This window comes from Poecile atricapillus, chromosome 2 (genome assembly GCF_030490865.1).
Source record: "Poecile atricapillus isolate bPoeAtr1 chromosome 2, bPoeAtr1.hap1, whole genome shotgun sequence".
Lineage (NCBI taxonomy): Eukaryota > Metazoa > Chordata > Aves > Passeriformes > Paridae > Poecile > Poecile atricapillus.
In genome coordinates this window covers 13,839,736-13,864,247 of record NC_081250.1, presented here as the reverse complement: position 1 = coordinate 13,864,247, position 24,512 = coordinate 13,839,736, and the positions used below count along the sequence as shown (strand labels likewise).

At 37.0% G+C, this 24,512-nt stretch overlaps 1 protein-coding gene across 15 annotated transcripts in view; it reads right to left on the bottom strand.

The window, feature by feature from the left end:
* PARD3 (par-3 family cell polarity regulator) overlaps nt 1-24,512 on the bottom strand; it is a 446,575-nt gene that overhangs the window by 141,359 nt on the left and 280,704 nt on the right. For 9 of the 15 annotated variants that reach the window (XM_058830950.1, XM_058830956.1, XM_058830953.1 and 6 more), the window contains 5 exons: nt 24,309-24,459; nt 17,414-17,603; nt 12,474-12,625; nt 11,388-11,432; nt 4,934-5,161 (listed from right to left, as the gene is read on the bottom strand). In XM_058830950.1, the coding sequence (XP_058686933.1) occupies nt 4,934-5,161; nt 11,388-11,432; nt 12,474-12,625; nt 17,414-17,603; nt 24,309-24,459 (766 nt within the window). The remainder of the gene's footprint in view (nt 1-4,933; nt 5,162-11,387; nt 11,433-12,473; nt 12,626-17,413; nt 17,604-24,308; nt 24,460-24,512) is intronic. The other 6 variants (XM_058830951.1, XM_058830958.1, XM_058830954.1 and 3 more) reach the window with 4 other exon arrangements.

Below are 24,512 nucleotides of genomic sequence, written 5' to 3'. Positions count from 1 at the left end.
CTGCTATGAGTAAAGCAGATGATACAGCTTCTCAACTGTAGAAACAGACTTAATACTCATGTTATTGTATTTTAGGAAACTAATAGGTCCTATACATGCCTCTGTACTAGCTGTTCTTGTACTTTTTTTGGTTCCAGCATTTCTTAATCAGTGTCTGGAATGATATTTAGTTATTATTAAAAGAATTGTGGAAAACACTTTGGATGGAATAAAAATGTTAATTTTTTACATGTTAATTTATAGCTACAATCTGTTCTAACTAGACATTTAAAAGACTGTACTTGCAAATGAATATAATTAGTAAAAAAAATAAAACTATGGAATTTCTGACAAATTTTGAAGTCAACTGTTTACTTGGAACTTCACTACTAGAATTTTAAAGATTAATCCATTTTGACCTATGTTGGTACATACTCATATAACAATACATTAAATAAATCATAAATATGTATTGTTTACTGTGCTATGCTGAATTGTGGAATAACTTGTCGTAACAGTATGTCGTGGTTTAGGAAGGGTACTCCCCAATTTGGTGCTCCTACTCAGACTCTCCAAAACACGTGCTGCCCACTCGCTCCCCCTCCTTTCCCTTGCCCTTGCAGCAGGATGGAGAGGACAGCTGGAGGCACAAAAGGTAAAGATCACAGGTTGAGATGAGAACAATTTACTGGAAACAGCAATGAGACAAGAAAACCAACAGTAACAGCAACTCTACGAATAAAAGAGCTCAGAAGAATGATTGGCACAAAAGTTCGAACCCCTGACAACGCCTGACTGCTCCCTCCACTACTCTACAGGAGTTCGTAGGGGCCTCTTCCCCCATATCTGGAAAATTATGTGAGGTGGTATGGAATAACCTCTGGGTCCTGGCCATGTCCCCTCCTGGCTACTGCAAAAGCCAACCCCATCCTGATCAGAACCAGGACACAAAGCCTTTGTTACTTTTTATTTTGCATGTTCCATGAAGAACATTGTCTCCTCTCTATATTTGTGTTGCAATTAATATTTGTCTATCATACACATGATAGCTTTGCTTACAATTAACTCAGTAGCTTAGACTGAGGCCTGCGAACTGGGATGCCTGTTGTCCTGGAGTAAACACTGGTTTCTCTACTGTACTAAAGAGATTTCCAGTTTTCTTAAGAAGACCCAACATGAAGAAGCTTGTTTCACTTTTATGCAGTGCAGTCATCCTGCAATTAACATACACATAATTACTAGTGTTTAGAAAAAAATGCAAATGCTGCTCAATTAACATTCAAACCCAGACTACAAATGAAACTTCTAATTTTTGTTATGTTGCAGTAATGACATTAGGTTACTGCAAAACGCAGGATGTATTTGTTTTGGTGCTGTTATTTCCTTTTTATCCTGCAACCTCCTGCCTCCCCATTCAGGATGCTGAAGCCAAAAAATTAAATTGGAGTATACTTTAAACATCAATTAAAATGAACACTAGTGTCATTTCATGAACCACGCTGCACTAAGGAGAACTACACAAACAGGTATTATGAAGCTATTCTCCTAATTAGCCCATAAAATGGAGAAGATGCACATGAGGAATCAAAGCTACTTAATGTGAAACTATTTTGCTGCTAAGCTTCTAGGCCTCTTATTGTGATATTTAATACAGCCCGAGATTCCAGCAATTAAGATTCAGCAATAGATTAGAAAGCTTTGTTGATCTCTCCCAATCAAAATGCCTTGTTCTTCTTCATCCCACTAAAGATAAACATTTTACTTCTAGTCAGCTCTTTCAAGTATTAAGGAAAAAACAAAAAAGGAAAAAAATAAACAAACAAAAAAACCCCAAAAAACCCAGAAAAAATGATCTATAAAAGCTGAACATCCACACCTCTTTCCACAATTGTTCCTTCTTTACAGCCGTTAAAACTCACATACATCTTCTCAAATACCTGAAATGTTACCTCAGAATCAGTCAGTGCCATCTGATTTTAATCCTACATTTAGTAATTTAATAGCACATTGTTCCAAGGACATTTGGAAGAGTCAGCCCCTTTGTCACATATGCTACCTGTATTTTTTATGGCTTTTGCATGTGGAATGATGACATGTTAGGAATTCCTCTATACAATACATAGCAGAGCTATATTATTTGCTAATCCAAAGTGAGTCACTGTCTGGAAGACAAAAAAACACTTCTAGCACTGAAACACTTGGAGAAAGACAAAAAAATTCCAGTAAGACAAATGGACCCAACCTCAAGGGCATCAGCAAATTGACCACCAGTATGTTTGCCTGGGTTTTATTATGAAAGAAAGCCACATTCTAATTTCAAACAATTATGGAATAATTAAACACAACTTTAAAAAAACTTAGACATCGTTATGGAAGCAGTGAGGCATTAGTTACGTTAGAACCAGATTGTTAAACTCCTACATATTCGTATGTGCCCAAACTTTGTCCAGCTGAAGACACCATTTGGTAAATTCTCTGGAACTGAAGTCCATATAGAATTTACACAAAGTGGAGCATACTGCAGTGCTTTGAGGTTTAATGCAGAAACAGACATTCCCAGGAAGACATGCAACATAGGGCTGGAACAGCTCTTAAGCTCCCATGGTCACCATGAGAAGCAAAAATCCACAAGGACTGAATTCTGTCCAATCAATTTATCATATTTGCTTTACTTCTCATCTGCTTCTATGAATGTGGCACTTCAAATTGCTGGAATACCTCTTAGATGTTTCATTACCATATGTAGAAGCTATTAGAACACAAGAATATGCGTAGTTCTACCCATATAGCTTGGTCACACTTTGCTCAGCCCTTCTTTACCGTGGCATCTGACAATCCTTGCTCTTGCTCTCTCGTGACATGAGGCAGCTTTTGGTCCACCGGTGCAAGACAGCTTCATCCAGAGATGAAGGCAAAGACTCATCCCACGACATTGTGATTTCAGCCAGAAGGCTCTGTCTGGTTCCTGCTTTTGCTGGTTCTGGCTGGCGTAGGGTTATTTTTCTTCCCAGTGGCTGGTATGGGGCTGTGTTTTGGGTTTGTGCTGAACACAGGGCTGATAATATAGAAATGCTTTTGCTATTGCTTACACAGAGCCAAAGGCTTTTTCTGCCTTTTGTAAAGCCACAGGGACAAGGAAGTTGAGGATGTGTAGGAGGTTGGGCCAGGACAGGTGACCCCAGCTGAACAAGGATATTCCAGACCACATGGCATCGTGCTTAGTGTATTAAGGGCCTAGTTCTCCTGGGGATGCCTGAGCACTTGCCTGCCCACAGGTAGCAGTGAATTAATTCTTTGTTTTGCTTTGCTTGTGTGTGTGGCTTTTGCTTTCCCTATGAAGCTGACTATATCTCAATCCACGAGTTTCCCAGCTTTTACCCTTCCAGTTGTCTCCCCAGTCCCACTGGTGGGGGAGTGAGCAAGCAGCTGCCTGCAGGAACTAAGCCACAACACCACTGCTCCCATGTGAAGGATCCAATGGGCTCCAAATACTTCCTTGCTACTCTCCATGCATTGCATCAAAAGCTCAAAACCTCTTACCAGAATCTCATAAACCCATACTCACTCTGAAACTGCTTCACAACAACAGCTTTGCTATACTTTTGTTCAATTGAAGTTAAACCATCTGCAACTTCTGGACAAACCTTGGATATCTGAAGCCTCAAACTAGGATATTGCTATCACTGGGCTCACACCAACAAGGCCTTCTATAAAAACATGGTCTTATGGCCCAAAGGACCAGAGGCATGCAGTTTGTATGAATGAGCAGGATCATTACACATTTTCCCACACCTACTCTTCTACTGGCCAGAAATAGATTGACAGCCAGCAGCACCACACCAGAATTTAGCCACACTGCTGTGTGGAATTGTTAGGTGCTGGAAAAGCAGAGCAGAATTAATTCCATCTGTAGCTACCTTTGAGAAAAGTGACTGGCAAAATAATCTCCCTTGCGGCCTCACAACACTCTTAAAAAGAGGCAGATTAAAAAAAAGGCCAGGAGTTTTTTAAAAATAAAAGAGTGGTTACAGAAGTAACTTATAAAAGAATATCAAGGAATGATGCTTATGAAACAGAATTTCTGAAACTAAATAAAAAGAGTTTTAAAAATAAAGAATTTTTTAAAATTCCTTTTCAAGCCTCCATTAAATTCAGGCCAAATACTTTGTTAGTTCAACCTTCCCATCATCATCTTCATTCATAAACTTCTAAGTAGCTGCAGGTTGATTAAAAAAAAATTCTGCTGGTGTGTGACAAGTTGAAAGTAGTACAACATGAAGGTTAAAAATTCAATGATTTTAAAGCAACCCCTGATTGAGGTAATTTACCATTCATACTATTTTCATTCAATATGAGTTGTCATTTTACCAGCCCATTCTTACATAGTTCAATAATGATAAGGTTAGCTTTGAAGTGATTCTTTTATGTTAATGACATTCTCCACATGTTGGGTCATACTTCAGGTTAAATAACTGAAAATGTAAATGAATGCCCATTAGGGTAGGTAATAGCTGATCATTAACTTTATATTTTATTAGATCTGCCAACCTTACTCACTCTAATTAAAGGACAGTGATTTCTTTTTATCCCCCCAACACCACAAATGTAGTATTTCAAAGTTAGATGCTTATATTTTTGTAACATAGATCTAGTGGGTTCGCGTTTCTGTCTAAATTTTTTCTAGTTTTTAACATTAATTAGCCATCTTACAGAATATTTTCAGAGTAATTTAAGTAAACACATTCCAAATAATCTTATTCTCTTATTTTGGAAAGGAAAAAATCTGCAGAGTGTGGTGATCTGTTAAAGCAAATGAAGGGAAAAAGACTAAATATTGACAAAGTTAGTTCTATTCTTTTAAAATTCTAAAATTACGTTCTACCACTTAAGCCACTTTCTAAAGGAATTAACCTATCCCATCAACACTCATTATGTAAAATAACAGTTTACTTACAAGTTTCCATGCCTTCATCATCATCATCTGCTACAGGTTTATCGTATGATTTGTCTATGGCAGCTCTGAAGCTTTCGTTGCAGCCTCGTCCTCGGATAATTCGTGGGCGTGGGCGGTGGAAAGGAATGTCACCATTCAGAGTCACCTCAGCAACGGCTGTCTGCAGACTTTCTAGCGAGCTGGATTTCTTCAGACCTAATGAGGGCCCCACATCTCTGGTTGGGGAACCTTAGTGATTTAAAGAGGGAAAAAAAAGTAATTAGAATTAGTATTGAGAACATCATGCTTGATTATGCATATCCATCCTGAAAGTCTTTGGGGACACACTTAACATTATTCACATCATCTCTCAATAATCTGAAGGGAATTCTCTACAGATTTGTTGGTCTCAGAAGCAAATGAGTATGTCAAGTCACAGTCAACGAAACCGACAGTGTTAGCAATGTCTGGCTTTTCAAACCAGTGAAGAGAGACCAACATCCATTACTAGTATTTTACACAATTTAAATTAAAAAGAAATCATGGGGCTTAGCTCATACAACCAGCTCAGACACATATCTAACAGCATCTAACAAAACAACTGCCTATTTTTGGTTTGAGCAGAAAATTTCCTCTGTATTAGCAACTGATGAACAGAGAGCAGCTTATGGGCATAAATCCTACTGTGTTCAGTGTAACAGTCTTGCAAAGTAGCCTGACCTCTCGCTTCAAGGAACATGCTGTTTGTATGAGTTGTAAAGACTTTCATCAAATTACTAACAATTTCATAATTAAATGCTTCTGAGAAGTATCAGCTGGCTTGCTCAGAATTTGTGAAATTGCTTAACAATAATCTGTGGAAAGGACCCAATAAAATGGGCAATACCGGTTTTCCCACAGGAAAATAAACACACTCCTGGCAGTCATGAGGAGTGACTGTTTGGGCAGCACTACCACAGCTGGGGCTGCAAGCAGCTCTCATCACTGCAGCATGTCCAGAGATGTGCCAAGGAAGCCTCAGGCAGTGTTCTGCAAAAGCCTCTCTCCATCCAGACTTTACTTCTCAGGTTTGTGTACAGCCTTTGTTCTCAGACAACCACTCACACTGCAAATCACCTCACAACTGCACAATTAGATTTCATACTAAAGTTAAAACTGGGAAGAATCTTTCAGGGGAAAGAAAAAAACCACCACATTTTACTGAAGTGATTTTATTCAAAAGTGCAAGTACAGTCTTAGCTAGATTTTCCACAGAATTTGGGACTGCAAAGCAAGATGAGGTGGGACAACATCATCATGGCTACATTTCCTGAAATTATCATACCAGAGCCCTCACCTATAATATGAAATTTGCTTTTTTTCTCTACCCAAAGGGAGCACAAAAGAGAACTGCTGTGGCACCACAACAGTCCCAGGTGGTAGGCTGATACGCATTTGACATCAGTATCCTCATCTAGCAGAAATAAATTTCACAGCCAGCCACCACTGAGAGCCAGAGACAAGGCTTGAATCCCCAGGAATTCCAAAACTAGGAACAGTACATTAGTAAGCATAGGTGTGAATAAAGGTGTAATAAAGGAAAACTACCTCTTTTAAGTGTTTATCTCAGAGTAATACAAAGTTCTGAAGATGATTCCTATTCTGGTAGATATCAGGAGACAGAAGGGAAACAGCATCTGTCACTGCTCTTTATGAAAGGTATGTGAAATTACCTTAAATTGGGGAAAATTTCCACTGCACTAGTAAAACTATTCAGTATTAGCTGGGGAGGAAAGGAGGTTGTTTGCCCCCACAGAAAAGATGCTGAATAGCAGCATGGCAAAGTTTCTCCCCACAGTTTGTTACCTTGGTATGAGATGAAGCAAGGCAGTGAATGCTATAACTTTCTACTCAGCTATTAAAAGTCTGAGCAATTGCATTAAACTGAAATCCCTCAGATCAAATAAATTCAAACAGCAGCTGTCAAAGTATTTCCCTTCAGCTGCCCTACTGATAAGATTAACTTGTAAACAGAAACAAAAAATTCATATCCTCCCAGGTCTAAACAACTCCTGCAGTTTGGTTCCCCCAGCACTCTGCAGTCCTGCTGCTTGGACCCTTGGTCAGAAATAAATGCACCCCAACAAATGAGAAATTTTATCTTCATGAATTCCCACTCCTAGAAGGAGCCACCCTCTCACACACAGCCTGTACTTATTAGAGGGCTGAGGGTTGTGAGGATGGCTGGGGGTAGGGCACAGGGCCAGCTGGGACCAGGGAGGATTGGTGGCTTCCCAGCTGTGCAAACATACTGCAGTCTGGAATCACCAAACTTCTGAAAATGGCCTCAAGTCTAAGGCGAGTGTTTTACAGAACATTCTGACAAGTAAAAGCACTCCAATTCAGACAGTGCCCTATAAAACTGTCCACTTTCTAGCCCATGGTCAAATCTGCTATTCCTCCACTAATGCCTGCAGTACTCAAGAAATGAGATCTTATTTCGCTTTGTACTTTTCAAGATTGTATTTTATTTTAAATTGTCTTTGAGACGGAAAAAAAAATGAATGCTACATCTTGGAGAAAAAAGAGGAAATGGGACAATCATATATGAACCAGCTGTTTGACAGATCCAATTTCATATACAAAAGGAAAGGGTGTCCTCTTACATAGCAACTTACTGTAAACTTCCTTATTCCACATTCTGTTTTGCAACCTTTCAAATTAAATGCTCGTATATCTTTTCCTAATTACTGAGTGGCTCTTTTTGTAAACAGTAATTATAAAGAAGGCATTTATGTGCCCATTTGTGTTCAATAAAGACATTTTAAAAAGTTCCATTTCCTGACACCCAATACAGACCTTTGTGAGAACTGTATTTATGTAAGTTGTGTTTTCCCAAAGGATATCCCATCTGGGATATGACCTAATGTTGAGTACCGTAAAACTTATAGTGGATTACATAAATTATAAGAATATTTATTGAACTTGGGTGGCCATGAACACAAAAATGAACAGTTGCAGAATCTGAAATGGGGAAATTTCCTTTCACAAGCAAATTTATCAGTGTGATCATAGAGCTATGTATATTTTAATACCTTCCCTATCTTCTATGGCTACTTCACAGTAAATCTACTATTATCAAAATATACAGTTAGGTGTCCCTGTAAATTGTGTGTTAAGAATTTATTACTAGAATTCACCAATCAGAAAGTGAGTTGTTTACCCATAATCTGGTAAAAAACAGCAAACTTTCTTTAAAATGGATTCTGTTTAAAATTTATGAGCCACATCAAAACGCTGTTTTCTAAATACAAAAATGTCAGCATTTTCTTCCAGCCTTTACAGCACTGGTGGTAATCATCAGAAGCGTTATCTGCTCAGAATGAGTTCTACTTCTATTTTGACACCAGAATTTAAAGTAGAAAAAAGCAGAGGAAAAGACACATCTACCTAAAGCATATTTATATGACTGAGGATGAAAGGGATTCTTTTATCATTTTTAAAATTTGAAGTTTATCAAAATATCCCTTTCCAACAATTTTCTTAACAAATATCCTTTGAGGTGGATTCATCCCTCTGCATCCCAGCATTCCTCCTGCCGTGACTGGCACCTTGCATTGTCCTCACAGCTTGGCAGTGCCTCTCCCTGCCCAGCACAGCCCCTGCCCACCGCTCATGCACCTCCAGTCCATGTCCCCAGCTGGCCAGCCCCTGGGGACCAGGGCCAAGCCTTGCCCTCCCAGCCATGCAGCCACCCCCTGCTCGTGCGTGACTGCGCGGGTGCCTCTCCCACAGTACAGACACCTAGGAGACACTGAATACACAGACATCACATGAAGCCTGTGTGCTGCTCCCTATCCCAATCCTTTGTTTCTCCCTTGTGCTGACTCTGTTTAACAGCTCACTGTGCCTCCCCTTATCTCACCCTAAGGTAATTATTTATACAGTGACACCAATCCGCTTGGGCGATTTGCAAAGGCGAAGCACATGGTGTCAAGGGATATATGATGTTTCGTCCAGTGGCTAATTTTAGTCTATAAAGCAAATTTTTCATCAGCACATTCTTTTAAATCATTTTAAATGATCATTTTTTTCTTCCTGAAACGTTATTTTTATGAGCTGCCAACTCAAATGCTACCTGCAACTGATGGCAAAAATTTCTCTGGATTTCATTAAACCAGTTTTGTGAAGGCGTAAAGTCTGCTTTCTAAACACTTTCTTGAAGGACATTATCAGTAAGTCTATTTACTTAGTAACATCTGCTCCATTACATTTGATAAATTTTTCCATTTCTAGTTCAGTTCAGACACTAAGAGATTAACACATCATCTGGGGAAGGCAGGGGAGGAATAAAGCAAGAAACTGCATCAAAACCAGTTTAATTTTGATTCCATTTAATAAAAGCTTAATTAAAAAGCACTGTGTAAAAATAAGTCAATAAATAATTTAAATAAATGTTATTTGATTTTTGTCCTTTTTCATTTTCATAACATGCATATGAAAAAATAACCACCTAGAGCTATAATATGCCTGGGACTCTATAAATGAGCCATGCTCAATTGCTACTGAACATACTTCTAACCTCTAGGATGAACTGTAAACATTGCAAGGATTAGGTACTTCAAGTGAACTATAGAAAGAAAAATAATTAAAAAACTATAACAGTAACTAGGGCTGGAAAGCTCTGTGCTCTCCTTTTCAGCCAATACTATTAAATCCAACTGTGACAGTAACAGAGTTTGTTTTTATCTTTTCTAAAGTAAATACATGTTGAAGTTTTCTGGCTTCTAGAGTCCATTAAAGCATAGTTCACCACACATTTGAAGCTTTTTTTTTTTTGTTCTTAGAACCAGACAATTTTTAAGCCAAACTACAGTAAGTGGTTTGTTTAACAGCGACATCCATCTTCAGTAATGGGAGATATCCAGTGTTTATATACAAAACCTGGTTAAAAGCACACAAGATAAATAAAATAAAAGTACAGCAAAAGGTGTTTTCCTTTTTTCCAGCCATTGAAAATTTTTTCCGGCACATTTACTGTGCACAAAATATGTAACTGCCTAGTCCAGATGGCATGGTCATGCTCTTTCACCCAAGTTGTCCAATTTGTCTCTTTTTTTGGAATTTAATCCAGGTGTTACACATAGAGGAAAACTACACTCAATTCATACCACTCTCTACTGATACCACCAAAACCACTATGCACTTTTAAAACCTAAGGATTGTATTTTACTAAAAAGCACAGGTTTTACACCATTCTAGCCACATTCCATTCAACTACACAGGTTAATAAGAAAATGAAAAATAATTCAGAACTATTTTGAGTCTGGTCTTTAACTTGTTTTTATGTGAATAATGCTCAGAAGGTGAAGGCAGGTCCCAAGCACTCATTATTACCACAACCATTAACACAATTCACATTCACATTCTGATGGCTTTAATCCCCCAAAACATTCATATATTTTGATTTTGTTTACTCATTCTTTTTTTGCAAAGCTGCAAGTCTGTGGCCATATTCTGCAATGTTTTAAAAGCTAGAAGACTTATCTGTTCAAATAAAAATGATAATTTTATCACTTGATTACTTACAGCTTTTCAGTATTCCTATTCATGTTATACAGTCCAGTTAATCAGAGATGCAGTTCTGAATTAGTAAATGTAAATTCTGTATGGAATGCACTATTCCTCAAATCATGCTAAAATAAATAATATTTTCAGGTTAAAAAGGTGAATTGTTCCTAATTAGAGCTAAGTAATGTTATGGTGTCCTCTGGATCTAGCCTAATTACAAAAGCATTCTATAGGTCAAAAGCTAACTTACATTAATAAATTATAAAGGTTCATTATTGCAGTTGGTGCATTATTTTAATTACTGATAAAAAAATATGCCTTGAAAGCCATTTCTCATTATCATTTTGTGAAACATTACAATGAATAGTATCTGGAAAAGATTCTATTTACATATTCTTTTGCTCAGTTAAAATGCTCAAGTTTCAGCTCCAAAAGCAAATCAACTTGCACAAATAATCTTCAACTCAATGCACAACATGTACCTGATGACCACTTAAGGCAAAGGCAGCAGTTTTCTAATTAAAATAATTATTTTCAAGCACTGTGTTAGCACTGTAATAGCCAAACACTCGACTCTTCTAAATCATCTCTCTGTGCACTACAGTTTGAAGCTAGGAGGAGATTTTCCAAGATTTTTTTTTAAAGGACAAAGAACCCCAAACAACTGAATATTTATGAGTTTAAAGTGTAGAAACAGGTGTCTGCCTACAATCACATGCGTGACCTGGCTGAATATACTACCCTAGATAGTTATCTTTATAGAAAAAATGTATTTTTCTGTACGACTTGATTATTCACAATAGAAGGCAGCCATGCAAATACTGGAATATTCATGTTTTCATGCAATTTGACTGGCAGTTCTGTAATTGTGGTAAGCTGCTTTGACCAAGGTTTCTATAGCAACAGCCTTACTGTCAATTCTTACCTGTTTTCTGGTCATCCATTGTACTGAGCTTAGTCTCGTCAGCTACTGTTAAAAGGTAAATGCATAACGGTTAGCCCAGTTAGTGCCCATGCCCCACATGCACTCAACATTCCTTCTGGTTTGCATATTTTCTTCTCAAGTTAGGGGACCTTAGAAATGTCCTACTTCATGCAAATAAACTGCAAGATTAAGCAAACATTCTGGGTAGAAGTGGCAGCAAACTAGTAACCTTCATGCAGTGTCAGTCATGTTCACATCACAGGCAGGTACAATATGTTATTGACACGTTAGCACACGGCAACTAGTCAAGACAAGTCAACACCTCCAACCTGACTGCAGCCTGAGGAAGTTTGTGAATTAGGGATTGTAGGCAAGACATTCACATGTAAAGGAGGGAACTGCATTATATTTTATTATTCTGCATAGGGAATTCTTTGTGTTTAAACCATCAAAACTCACTGTTTGAGGTTACTAGAGTCTGCACTTCAGAATCTGAATTCAATGGCAGAAAAATTGATGGGCTTGTTAGCAATTACTTATTCTCAGTTGGTTTATCAGTTAAAATGATCCCTGTGATTGCCTGTCTTAGCCGCTGCTGCTTTATAGGGCTTCTGATATAAATATTAAAACTTGGGTCTCAAACAGATGTCAGACTAGGTCCCAATTTCTAATTCTGAATTCATCTACAAAATGAGAGGCTACAAAGGACCTTTAAGGCTAACTGCATTATAATGATGGACTGAGAATAAACCCAGCTACTCAGAACCACGTGGGGTACAGTTTTACACAATTATTCTATATGGATTGGTAAATGCATTTTTCACCTCTATTTTAATAAATACTGCTTACTGCATTTAGGTATAACCATATATCCAGAGGGCTATGATATTTGAATGTATGGACATTTACAAACAACACAGAACACCCAGGCCACTTGGCCATTCAAGTTAGTACTTTACTACCCACAAGTAGACATTATGTGCAGTACTACTGCACATGCACAATGTGTTTGGAATTATAAAATCTATATACTTACAACATGAAAATCAGGTTCAAATAAAAAAAAATTGAAAAAACATCACTCACTACCTAGATCCATGCTTTTGGATTTTCGTGTTTTAACAAACTCCAACTGACTGGCATCTGAAAATTGCTTTGTACGCTTTTCTGACATGCTCTGGCGTCCAAAACCCTCTCGCTGGAAGGCAAGTACTGGATCAACATCTGGACTAAGAGTGCTGTAGGAAGGGAAAAAAATCATGGGAACATTTATCAAGATCACGCAACCTTTCACTCTTCAGAGAAAATCATTTATTTAGCACGTGACTTCTACCAATGATTAAGTTTTAAATACACCACTCCAAGTATTCAGTTACACACACAATGGATTTGTCTTACTGCATTAAGAAATTCTAGTTAAAAAGTACCAAGAATTTCACTCACAGTTTTAATGAAAAATATACACAACTGGTGCACTATACATATCCTATAAGAACATAAAGTCCAACACAGGAATAATTTGTGGGAGAATAAAACAGTTCTTTTTTATTCCTGAGAAACAAATTTATTCTGTTGATAGAAAGTTATCTGGTCTGTCTCTATCAGAAAATGGTTTTAGTAAAGCATAAATAGAAACTCCTGCCGGAAGCCCGCAGAGCTTTAAACTTCCTAATCTAAAAACTTTGCATTAAAATTTCTCTCCATATGTGAAATTTCTTGTAGATTTTTCACAGCTTCTCCTGCTTTTAGCCTGGCTATGACAAACAACCATATTTTTACTCATTGCTTCCCCACAGAGCAAGTATTTGCCACAATGGATCCACAACCGAATCAGAGATGGGGAGCTGTATTTGGTTCTTGTTTCTTCTGCAGGTTTCCAAAGTGACCTCAGCTCAGTGAGTCAAGTTTTCAGCCACTCAGAAACATGATGAAGATAGATTTATTAATGGTGCTCAAACACTGGCAGAATCATGAGTGCAAGAATGCAAGCAAAATTTGGTGTGCAAGCGAAAAACATTTTTTCAAAAGGTGAGATTGCGTACTGCTAATAAACAATATGAAAGGGAATTCACAGAGAAACTTTCTGGCTCCTAGAAAAGGGGACAGTATATAGATCTCTACTTCAGCTGGCACAAAAAGAAATCAAAAGCATGAAATACTGAAAAAAACCCAGTATTTTGGACCATTGTTATCTATAGATATCCTATATATAAATGATCCCTCAAAATCCCCTCTTTGAATATTGCTGTACTTCAAGATAAAAAAAAGTTAAATATTTTTTCACTGAGATCTCTAAATGGATCTCTAAATGCCACTCAAGATATTGTGTTTAGTTTAGTACCATGTTCCTAAGGAATCGTTTTTACTCTAAGGGCTAAGTATAATACAACTCTCATTCCTAGTGAGAAACAGGAAAATAGTGAATTTCTGCAAAAAGCAACTTATACATTTCAATTCTGTAACATATACATGTTTATGTATGCCATGTACTCTAATTTACAGAAGTATCTTTGATCAAGAAACACCTGGGTATCAGGGAAAACAGTGAAAAAGAGGTAAAGGAAAGTGTCCAAAGGCATAAAGTACTATAAAGGATGAAAATCAATGTCCTCATTACCAGGCAGCCAAAAAGAAACTCAGTCTAGTAACAGCAGATTTACAAATAATAAGATATGTGCCTGTGAAAAGCATATAATACTTCAGTGTGAGCAGGATCAGAACTTATGTGAATAAAGCCAATGTCAAGTGCCTTTTGACTTTAATGTTTCTGGCTCAGGCTCATAATGTTTTACATTTAATTACTGCAACTATTTCAGAGATGTCTGCGCAATTTAGCAATGTTCTCAAGCATATGCTTAAAAGCTCTGATGAATCAGAGACCAAACTCAAAAATAACTATTTAGTCCTAACATTCACTCCCACAAAAGAGGGAAAAAATTATCTCCACATGATAGAAAGATAAAACAGACAAGGCCAATATACACTTCTAGCATGTATGGCAGTGCAACACGTAGCTGAGTAAGACCCACCTAAATCTGAAAATGTCCTCCAAAGTGACTCAAACTGAACTTACAGGGTTTCAACACCTTTCATAATCAGATCGTAATTGATTTTCCCAAGGCCACACAGAAGTTTCTGGCTCCCTGCTAGTCAGCCCTGTCTCTGAAGGCCAGAAAAATGTGGTTTTACTAAGTGAGAATTTTTTCCAGCAACATCTGTTAGCACTGGTTCACGTTTGTTAAAATGACTGGCTTCATCTTGCTGAACAAAATGTATCCTGTGACACTTTCTTCAAAAGAGGTGAACTTATAAAATTATTTGTTTTGGCTGTATGCTGCTTTTTTCATAGAAGCTGGCTTTGATCCACCTATATAAAACTTCTAGTAGAGCAGAATATCATTTCCAAGTAAACACAGCATACACTTATATATTGAACTTGAAATCCTAAGAACAGACTGAAACTAGAGTGTCAAATACAACTTGAAAAGGACACCACAGGTCCCAGAGAGAGCAGTAGGGTCTGGACATGGCATCAGCAACTGGGAATTTGGGAGGCTGGAACCCAGCACTTCCACTGACACCACTTTTAGAGGCTTTTGGCTTTCCTGATCTGCCCTTGTCTCGCCTTCCTTCCACACATACTAATGAAGGGAATTATTATTACATGTTTGCACAGTATCCTGCACCCTAAAGATGCTACTTAGTGCATTTATTTGAGCTTCATGCAGAGTTCTGAATTTTCATGTCCTGTTTTACTTCTATTATTAATGATCCAAGAGTGTGTTTCAGTAATTAAGGAAGGAGTGAATCAAAGGAGTCTGAATGTATCTACATTGTCTAAAAGTATTCAAAAGTCCCCATGAAGAGCCACAACTTCAAAAGCCAATGAGCACAGAGCAGGAATTAATGCCCCTAAAAATGCCTTATTTTAATACTCTTTAACTACATCAATAAAAGACAGAGGTGAATTTAGTGCAAGTCATTAAGCAATGCCAAATGCAATTTACTATATTCTAGAATACTTAACAAATAAGATTTCTGGAATGACAGCTGATCCTTAAAAGAATGTAACCGTCTTCTGACCCTCAATGTTATTAAAATTCCATTTATTAATCCTGTCTTATTGGCCCTTTGTTTTCATAACATTTTCATCAAGGATTAGGGAGATATTGTGAGGCTGAAAAAGCTTACATTTTCTTCTTTGATTCAGAACAGCTGCCATTCTTGTTTGGATAACCCTTCATCCATATTCTTAGTTTTACCCTTTGTGCCTTCCAGCAAAATCATACAATGCACCTTCGTTTTACAAGTCTTCCTTCATCCATTAGCAACAGGAAATTATAGCAACAATCTAATTCTATTGCTATTTACTTTTTTTTTTACAAATAGAATACATTAGATACTAAAGCACGACACTGATCTAACTCTTTCAAGTGCCATTGTTTCTGAAGATCTTTACAGTTTCTCATACACACACTTAAAATTTTTTTCAGTGTGATAAATTCTATATCTAATCCCTGTTTTTACTGTTATTTCATTTACAAAGAAGTGTATGAATAGCAAGTCACACTGCAGAAGTCAATGCAAAAGCATCTGCAGTTTTCAAATGGACTTTAACTTATTTCACAGGATTTTGCTCACATTCAGCTAAAAATACTCCCTCAGAAATAAGCCATTATGTGCAGGCTTGAGTACTATGCTATTTAAATGTCTCAGATTCTCAGCTCTAAAAGCTTTTACAAAAGACAAATGGACATTTCATGGACCCAGATTATGGGTATGACTTGTCCATAAAAGGAACTGCAACATCAAAAAAAAAGTAAATGAGAATGAAAAAATTACATTTTCATATGATCATTAAAATGTAGCTTAAAATACAGAATTCAATTCCTGGATATAAGATGAAATAAACTAGTTTAAAGCAGAGAAGAAGCTGACAGGTGCATATCAGCTGGCAGGTGCTATTGCTGTTTTATTAAGATATTGCTGACACATTCATAACAGGCTCAAGAGACAAGAAAAATAAGAAAATTCATGTACTTCACACTATTTGTGGTAATTATCTAGCTTCAAGAAGTAGCAGCGTACAGAGGTGGGCTTTTATTTTGCTATTACTATAGATAATTACAGGACTTGTAAATTAAATCTTAGATCTGTATTAATTGTACTAACTAAGCAATAAACAGTATTTCTTTGCCAGGAACTTAAGCGAGTCAATAATGGAGCTCAATACATTTCTCATTAAGGTTCTTATGTTAAAATGTGTTAAAGTAATTGGAGAGTCAACCTAAGACTCACAAAAGTTATTTTTACTATGGATTAAACATATAAAGTTACTTTCCCTAGTTTTAAATGTGGAAATGTTACTTTCCATATATCCAAATGTAGAGCTATTACAGAATACTGTCTTTGCATATCATCCAACAATATGAACAGTAGCTCTTCACACATAATGAAGAAATCTTAACTAGCTCTTTTAGCACAAGGATTAACACAGAGGAAAAACAAAGAGCTTTGACCTCTAAGTAGATTTAAAAGATTAATACATTATTAGGAAAAGCAAGGAAGTATACAGACATATTGAGATGCTCCTAGATATACAGAGGAATATGGAAATAAAATCTCTGTTTTATAAACTTTGAAATATTTACAGTGAGGTTTATAAATTACAATTTCCAATCAGTCTTTCATCTGTCATAAACTCAAGTGTTTAAATTTTGGTAAGTTTATTTTTTACAAAAGCTAGGTCAGTTAGCAATTAAATTAAAGTTAGACAGTACATAGCTGTGTTATTTTGATGATCTAAGTAACATTTCCACAAATATGCTTTAACACAGCCCAAAACTGCAACCAGAAGTATTTGTACAGACTTCTGCCCTGAAACAGGGACAATTACCAGTTTGAAAATAGTAAAATTCAAATGTGATAAAAAATAATTAAAATTAACAGTAGCCAAAAATGCAACTAAAGGAAAATATGCAACTACAGCTCTCTCTTTTTTTGGTTCCACTAAACCATGCTCTTACCAGTCTGTTGACTCATTAATTGCAGCTTTAGCCCATCCACTAGTATCAACAGTGCCAAACCCGACATCATCATGGGAGCTGGAAGATGACTGGTCAGAGAGATGAGGAGGAAGGACCGACAGCCTGTCATCTTCAATAATGACAGTGTCATCCTGGGGCATGTTCACTGTTGGAGACAGCTGATATTTACCTGGACAAAAGGGAGAAAAAAACCCCAAAACTAAATAATTGCAGCGTGCAGAGATTGCCTTGAAAAATATTACATCACAGATGATAAAATGTTATATCAAACTGCAGTGCTACTGACAGGAGTGAAACAACGCACATAATCAAATTAACTGCGTCTCACTTTGTGCCCATGTTCCTGTGCAGAGGTCTGAAAAGTGATGCACACCAGCTATTTCTGTGGCCTACTGCAAGACCACAGGGTCACAGAAAGGTTGAGGTTTGGAAGAGACCTCTCTTCTGGTCCAACCCCTTCCATTCAAACAGACACCTACAGCCACATGCCCAGGACCCCAAACAAATTGCTTCTGAGTATTGCTTCTGCACCACCTCCCTCAGCATTCTGTGCCAGAACATGGTCACCCTTACACTGAAATAGTGTTTCCTGATGTTCAGAGGGAACCTCCCATGTTTCTGTCTGTGCCCATAGTCTCAAGTCCTGGCTGAGGAACTGTTCAAAAGCATCTCTCCCAGAACACAGTATCTCCTCTTATATCCCCTTGTTTGGTAGAAACAAAGAATGTGTTCCACAAGGACTAACAGATGCCATCACTTTTCCTGATCAGTCTGGTGGCCATGAAATGAGAAATTGTTCAAGTGATGCTGGGAAGTGGACACATGCAAAATGTGGAGAAAAAAAATTTCCAAATTCTATTATCAACAAATCCAAGTAAGTTTTAACACTTTTGTTAAAACCCTTAAACAAGAGCCATCACATACATGATAGGGACTATATCAAGACTCAGCATTAGTCTGTTCAGTGGCAGACTTCATCAGGTAAATTTGTGAGAGTACTAGTTAAAAGATGGTATGATCTTACTAAAACAATTTGTATAATTGTCACATCTCATGAGAAGAAACACACTAGCTTAATCAACCATTAATCTGACAGCACTGAAAATTATTCTAAAACTATGATGCACCAGAGTAATGCATCACAAAACTTCTATTTCCATAACTTAAACTGCTTCTATGGACATATCAATTATTTCCACACTTTACTTTCACTATAGATATGGAAAAAAATCTGAATAATTAGGGGAAAATAAAGTTTTCCCTTTTTTTGTAAAGGTTTCAGTTACCATCACTAGCTTTGCTCACAATTATTAATAAACAAACAAAACCCTATGTGTAAAGCAGCAGCTAAAATCCTCACTACACTAGATATATATATATAGTAATGTAGGTATATATAATAGTAATATATAGTAATATATATATATCTATATATCTAGATATCTAGATATCTAGATATCTAGATAGATAGATAGATAGATAGATAGATAGATAGATAGATAGATAGATAGATAGATAAAGATATATAGTAATCTTTCCAAAGAGGTGAACACTGGGTTCAAAAGAGATCATTGAAGATGGCTGAAAAAGTGTCTGGAAGTAAACGGTACTGCATGGTAAACATCTCATCACTGTTGAAGTGAAATGAATGTATGCAGTTTGCATAACAGCTGATTCTGCCCAGAAATAGTTCCTTTGATGGACAGGTTAATGTTTAGCCTGGTAATGTACTTCTTTCCAAATATAATGTCTATACAAGACCGTTAACTCTGTAGTTAATAACGTCTCCAAAGAATTGATTGTGAAAAGGTATAACCTTATGGCACTCGGCAGATTGAACTTCCCATTTGAGAGGCTACAGTAATTCAGTAACACTTTTAACTTTTCACTACCCTTCTTTATATCAGACAAGGGTGAAGACTGACATTTTAGCAGTTGCTTTGCAATTTAGGAGAAAACCCATCTGATGTGTCTATGCTTTTCATTGCAGATGAAGCTAGAAACAGGTGAAAGGCTTCACCTCCAGCAGATGGTTGGACAGACCTCAGCACTGGACTCAATCCATCCTCTGCAGAGAAGCTGAAGTGGACAGAAAATACCCCTGGAGAATTAATTCCACAAGTGTTGTGAGAAACTTTACAAGGAAACATCAAAGAAACTTCAAACCCAGTAATCTTCAGTATATTTGACTGATCTACAAATCTAAGGCATTGCTCAGCCTGTCTACAAACATCTTCAAGAAAATAATTTTCCCTCAGGCTAGAAAAGTGCTATTTAGACTCTATGAAATTAAGACTCTGACTACAAGTCCAGTTTTGCATATATTAATTCAACTTCAGTGAGGTAGTCTGTAACAACATAAATTATTTTGGACACTGTAGTAAGCAAGGTAAAACGTTCTCATTTTCAAATGTTTCTCATCTTAGGACAATGCTCAAATGCTCAAATTTCTTGGTCAAATTACCAATCTAAAGAAACACAGCCTGAGTACCACAAACTATAGGGCAAGAAAGGTTTCCCATCTGTCTATGATCTGTCTAAAGAACTCCAGAGCTCCAGTACCAAATGGCTGGTCTCCAAGTATATGAGGATTTTCATCCTAGAAGGAAAAATATGCCAAGCAGCATATTTCAAAAAATATTATACACCTTCAAACCTATTATACACCAGGAAATAGTTTGTTCCTGAATTAAACCACCAACATAAAGGACTTCTAAAAACCCCTGAGCATGCACTGTACCTAGTATGAATAACAGATTTATTTATGAAGAACTAAACTGCTCCAGGTCCTTTCAAATCTTGAAATTCCCTGAAGTTCGGTTAATATGTTTGCTAGGATAACTTGGCTCCCATACTGACACTGCATTGTCATGGAACTCTTTCTGGCTTGATCCTTGTGATTTTACTATTGCTTTCTCCTTAAAGGATGGTCTACAAAATCTGTTGAACACTCTCACCGTATGTTCCAAACCCTGTATTACCTTATGAATGACTCATGAGCAATTTGATACTGTGGGATTCAGACCAATAGTACAAAGAATGCCTGGAGAGTGACTAACAACAAAAATTTCTCCACTGTATGCAGGCTTTGGATTTCAAGAAAGTGCTCAGATCTGTCAACTCTTGCAGAAGAGCACCACATTTTGATGTGATTCCTAGCCAAGGAACTACATTCTGATTGTAAAGGGTTATTTTCATTTCACTGAGACACACACTCTACAGCTCTAGCTAAATTTTGTCAGTAGTGCTTCCTCCTGATTCTACCCTTAAGACAGCAATTATTTATGTGGAGAACAGAGTATTTCCTGTTGTGTAGGAACCATCAAATTTTACAAAGTTCTGGGGGATCCTTCAGGATGAAAAGCAGATTCAGTGCAAGTGATTGTTATTCTGTGTACCCCCCGATAAGTAACTTCTGTTTAGTCACCGTTAGCAACAAAACCCACCACGTTCATAAAAAAAATATCAGCAACTAGAAGAAGGAGATGAAAGAGAACTTTGTACTAAGCTGTTTGTTGAATAAGAATAATTTATATAGGCAGCAGCTATATATTTGTGCATTGCAAAACTCAGGAGCATAATGCGAGATATACAAGAATGGTATGTCAGAAGAAGACTTGAATTTTTAATTTTAGAGCCAAGCAAACGGGTATAACACAGTTGTTATTCTGAATAACTTGCACCCTGGAAATGTTAAAATATATGAATAAAGGGTTTATTACAGCCACCTAATTCTTAAAAGACCCACTTTGTATGAATAAAATATCCCATCTTTTCCAAACCGAAAGTATTCCCTGAATACAGAAAGTTTTATCTTTTCTACATCAGAAATTTTCAGTGAAATATTATCAAATGAAAAAGCATAAGAAAATCTATAACAGCAATAACCACTTAGAAAAGTACATCAACATGAGAATCATCAAAAACATGAAAATATTCACATAGCCTTATTGCAGTAAGCAAACATGATTTTACATAATTTAAATCACATCCCAAAATTGGTATTTTATTCCCACTCTCACAGCAAGGCTCTGACAGCCAGCTCTTGCTTGTCAGTTATGAAAGAGTAAGGAAATTGTCTTAAATACCTTTCCTGAAATTACATTAATGGTATTTAGAACAAAACACTCTTAAAATCTTTGTTCTAACATTAAGCAATTACTAAAACAAGCAAGCATTTTCCCAACTTTGAGATTGTTACTTTTGAATAGTCTAACTTAGGAAGGAAGAAAACTCAAACCCATCCAAGAGCAAAAGCAGCAGGAAGACCTACTCCATTTGTGAAAACAAACTGTCATCTCCTCACTAAAAGTACTGAGAACTTAAAGTTACATAGTTAAATCCATTGAGGGGTAAATAAGAAGACATCAGCTGATTCAAAGAGCTCATAAAAGGGCTTCTTGCTCTGGGGAGAGCACTCAAGGAAAGCAGAGCTGCATAAAGCACTCTGTTGGGCTTGTTTCCATGGGCAGGACTAGTGTGGGAAGGTACAGACCTCCAGTGTTCTTCAGCCAGATTGTTCTTAGGACTAATCCTCACTTTTCAGCCAATATTCAAGAGAGGAAGAATCATGTAACACCACACAAACATTCTCAGGAAAAGAAAAAAAGCCCTGGTTTTTTTGTCATTAACAATGCCAAAAAAGACAGGGATTCCACTGCATAAAAATGGCTCAGTCTTAAAAATGTTAGCTATTCTGAAACAAGAAACTGTACCTATCTCTCCCAATAGGCAATAACTCTCTGTTGTACGACACTGCAAGAAAACTTGCATGCAAAAGATTATGAACACTGCAGTTTTAATTTAGTGGCACTGATTAATTCAGAAAAAATACTCTATTAGAAAACTGACCCTTCCCCGAAAACTGGGTTTAAACTTCACAGGTCTGTGAAGCTGCTGTGATTGCAGAAGGGAACAGTCCAGACCCGGAAAGGCCGGTTTTTAGTTACACACCACTAGATCACCTTTACTACAAGGTTCAGGCACAATTTGATTTTCCACTAACTTGCTTCCACTAAAGGTTCAATGGATTAAAGTCACAACCAAACAATTTTCTACATAGTTCCTGGTCCCTGAAAACAATTCAGAAAAACAATGATTCACAGGAAATAAAAACATTAACTTCAGGTTATAAGACTCTTAAAAAATGAAGGATTAGATGTTAACAGCCTTGAATTTTTTTTTTTTTTTTTTTTTTTTTTTTGTAGTTTAAACATCAATTACTGGCTACTGCTAAAGGGATGATACCAGACTGATGAACAACTAGTTCAATTTGGCATGGCAAATCTTGTGCCCCTCTGATGTCAAAGGAAACTGCATTGCTGACACACGTGCACCCAGATTCTCTCAGGGTTCCTTCCCCCATCAACGGACAACACGTCCAAGTGATAATTTGTTAACACTTATACGAGCTCTGTGTGTCAATCTTCTGCAGCACTGATGGAAAAAGCAGAAGGCAGTGCTTTGCAAATGTTTTATCTAAAGCCTTGACACCACAAGAACTAGTGCTTCCTATGGGAGAGTAGTGTTAAAGACTTCAAATTATTTTATCACTCTTTAAATTTGTTGACAAACAAATACATTTTTTTCTAATTTTTTCTCTTTAAGAGCATATGACTTTGAGTGACAAGGTTTCACACTGCCTTGATTTTCATGTGCACATTTTTTCTTCTAAGCTGCACAAAATGAAATAGAATAGAATATGATATGTTTCTAATTATTATTGCCCAAATGCACAAAAAGGACAAAAGACTTATGGAAAGAAATACCCTAAATAGCAAACTTGTGGATTTTCAGACAGTTTAACAACAGTCCTACCACAAAGAAAATGCAAACCCCAAAACACAAAAATTATTTTAAAAAGAAAATGTGGGAAAAAAACCCCAAACAAATCTAATCCAAATAAAAAAATCTAGTGTGAAAAATATACACAAACTGTTGACTGGAAAAGCCTAAATGGTAGACTAATTTTCCAAGGCTGAAAACTAATCTAAAGCAATTGAAAATGAAGTTAAGCTTTGCTTCATATCAAGTTTATAGCAGCATACTCTAATATATTCTGTGTATCTAATACATTAAAAAAAAAGTCCTCGATTTAATAGCCATGTCTTCTTTTCAAAACTTGCAACTCAGGCGAACAATTGTCACGTCTTCTGTCAGGTGTTATTTTCATCAAGCTGCTTTTTGTGTTTAAACTTGAAAATCCTTTCAAACTAATCCCATCCTAGTCAGTAAATCCAACCACTCCTGTGTCAAGGCAAGTCTTTATTACCTAGCTCTGTACATCAGAAGTTGAATTGCTGAAAAGCAAGCGCTAATAACCTCATTATCCACTGGGACCATGCAGATGGTAGGGCCCAGAATCTACACAAGGGATGTTTAAAATTAGTTATGAGGTTTTAAAATTGGTGTCCTATAAAGCAAAAATTCAAATAAATTAATAAGTCCCCTAATAAGCATAAATGGATGCAAGTTTGCCTTATTTATTTTTGTATTTTAATAGGACTGAAACAGAGAAGAAGGAATGATGAAAAAAAATTGTGAATTTTCATGAGTCACTGACTTTGATGCAACACGGCGATTAGACCAACCAATAATTTATAGTCCCAAATCAGACACTGAAAGCCCATGTTAAATACTACTATTATTCATTCTATGACCTGTCACAGAATACAAAATTCACTTTAGAATCCAACTTTACCTTCTTCCTCACATTAACTATCCAGAAGGCTTGTGTAGAAGAATTTTAAGGCATGTTTTAATGGTCAGTGCAACCTCCATGTTCCCAATTCCCACATAACACATTAATCACTCTTCAATGAATCACAGAGAGAAATAAAAACATGCCCTGCTTAGCAGAGCCGCTTTGCCTCACCCACTATCCTGCCCAATGCCACGTTCTTTGTGGGCGACTCGCTGAGACCCTCGATCCCGCCGTAGAGGGAGTGGGAAATCCTCCGCTCCCGGTCATCCAGCAGAGTCTCTATGGGCAGCTCTGGCCCGGAGGGGCTCCCAGGTGATTCCAACTGCAAAGAGAGGGGAAAATTAGTGCCCAGGGTCCCCTTAACCACATGGGGGA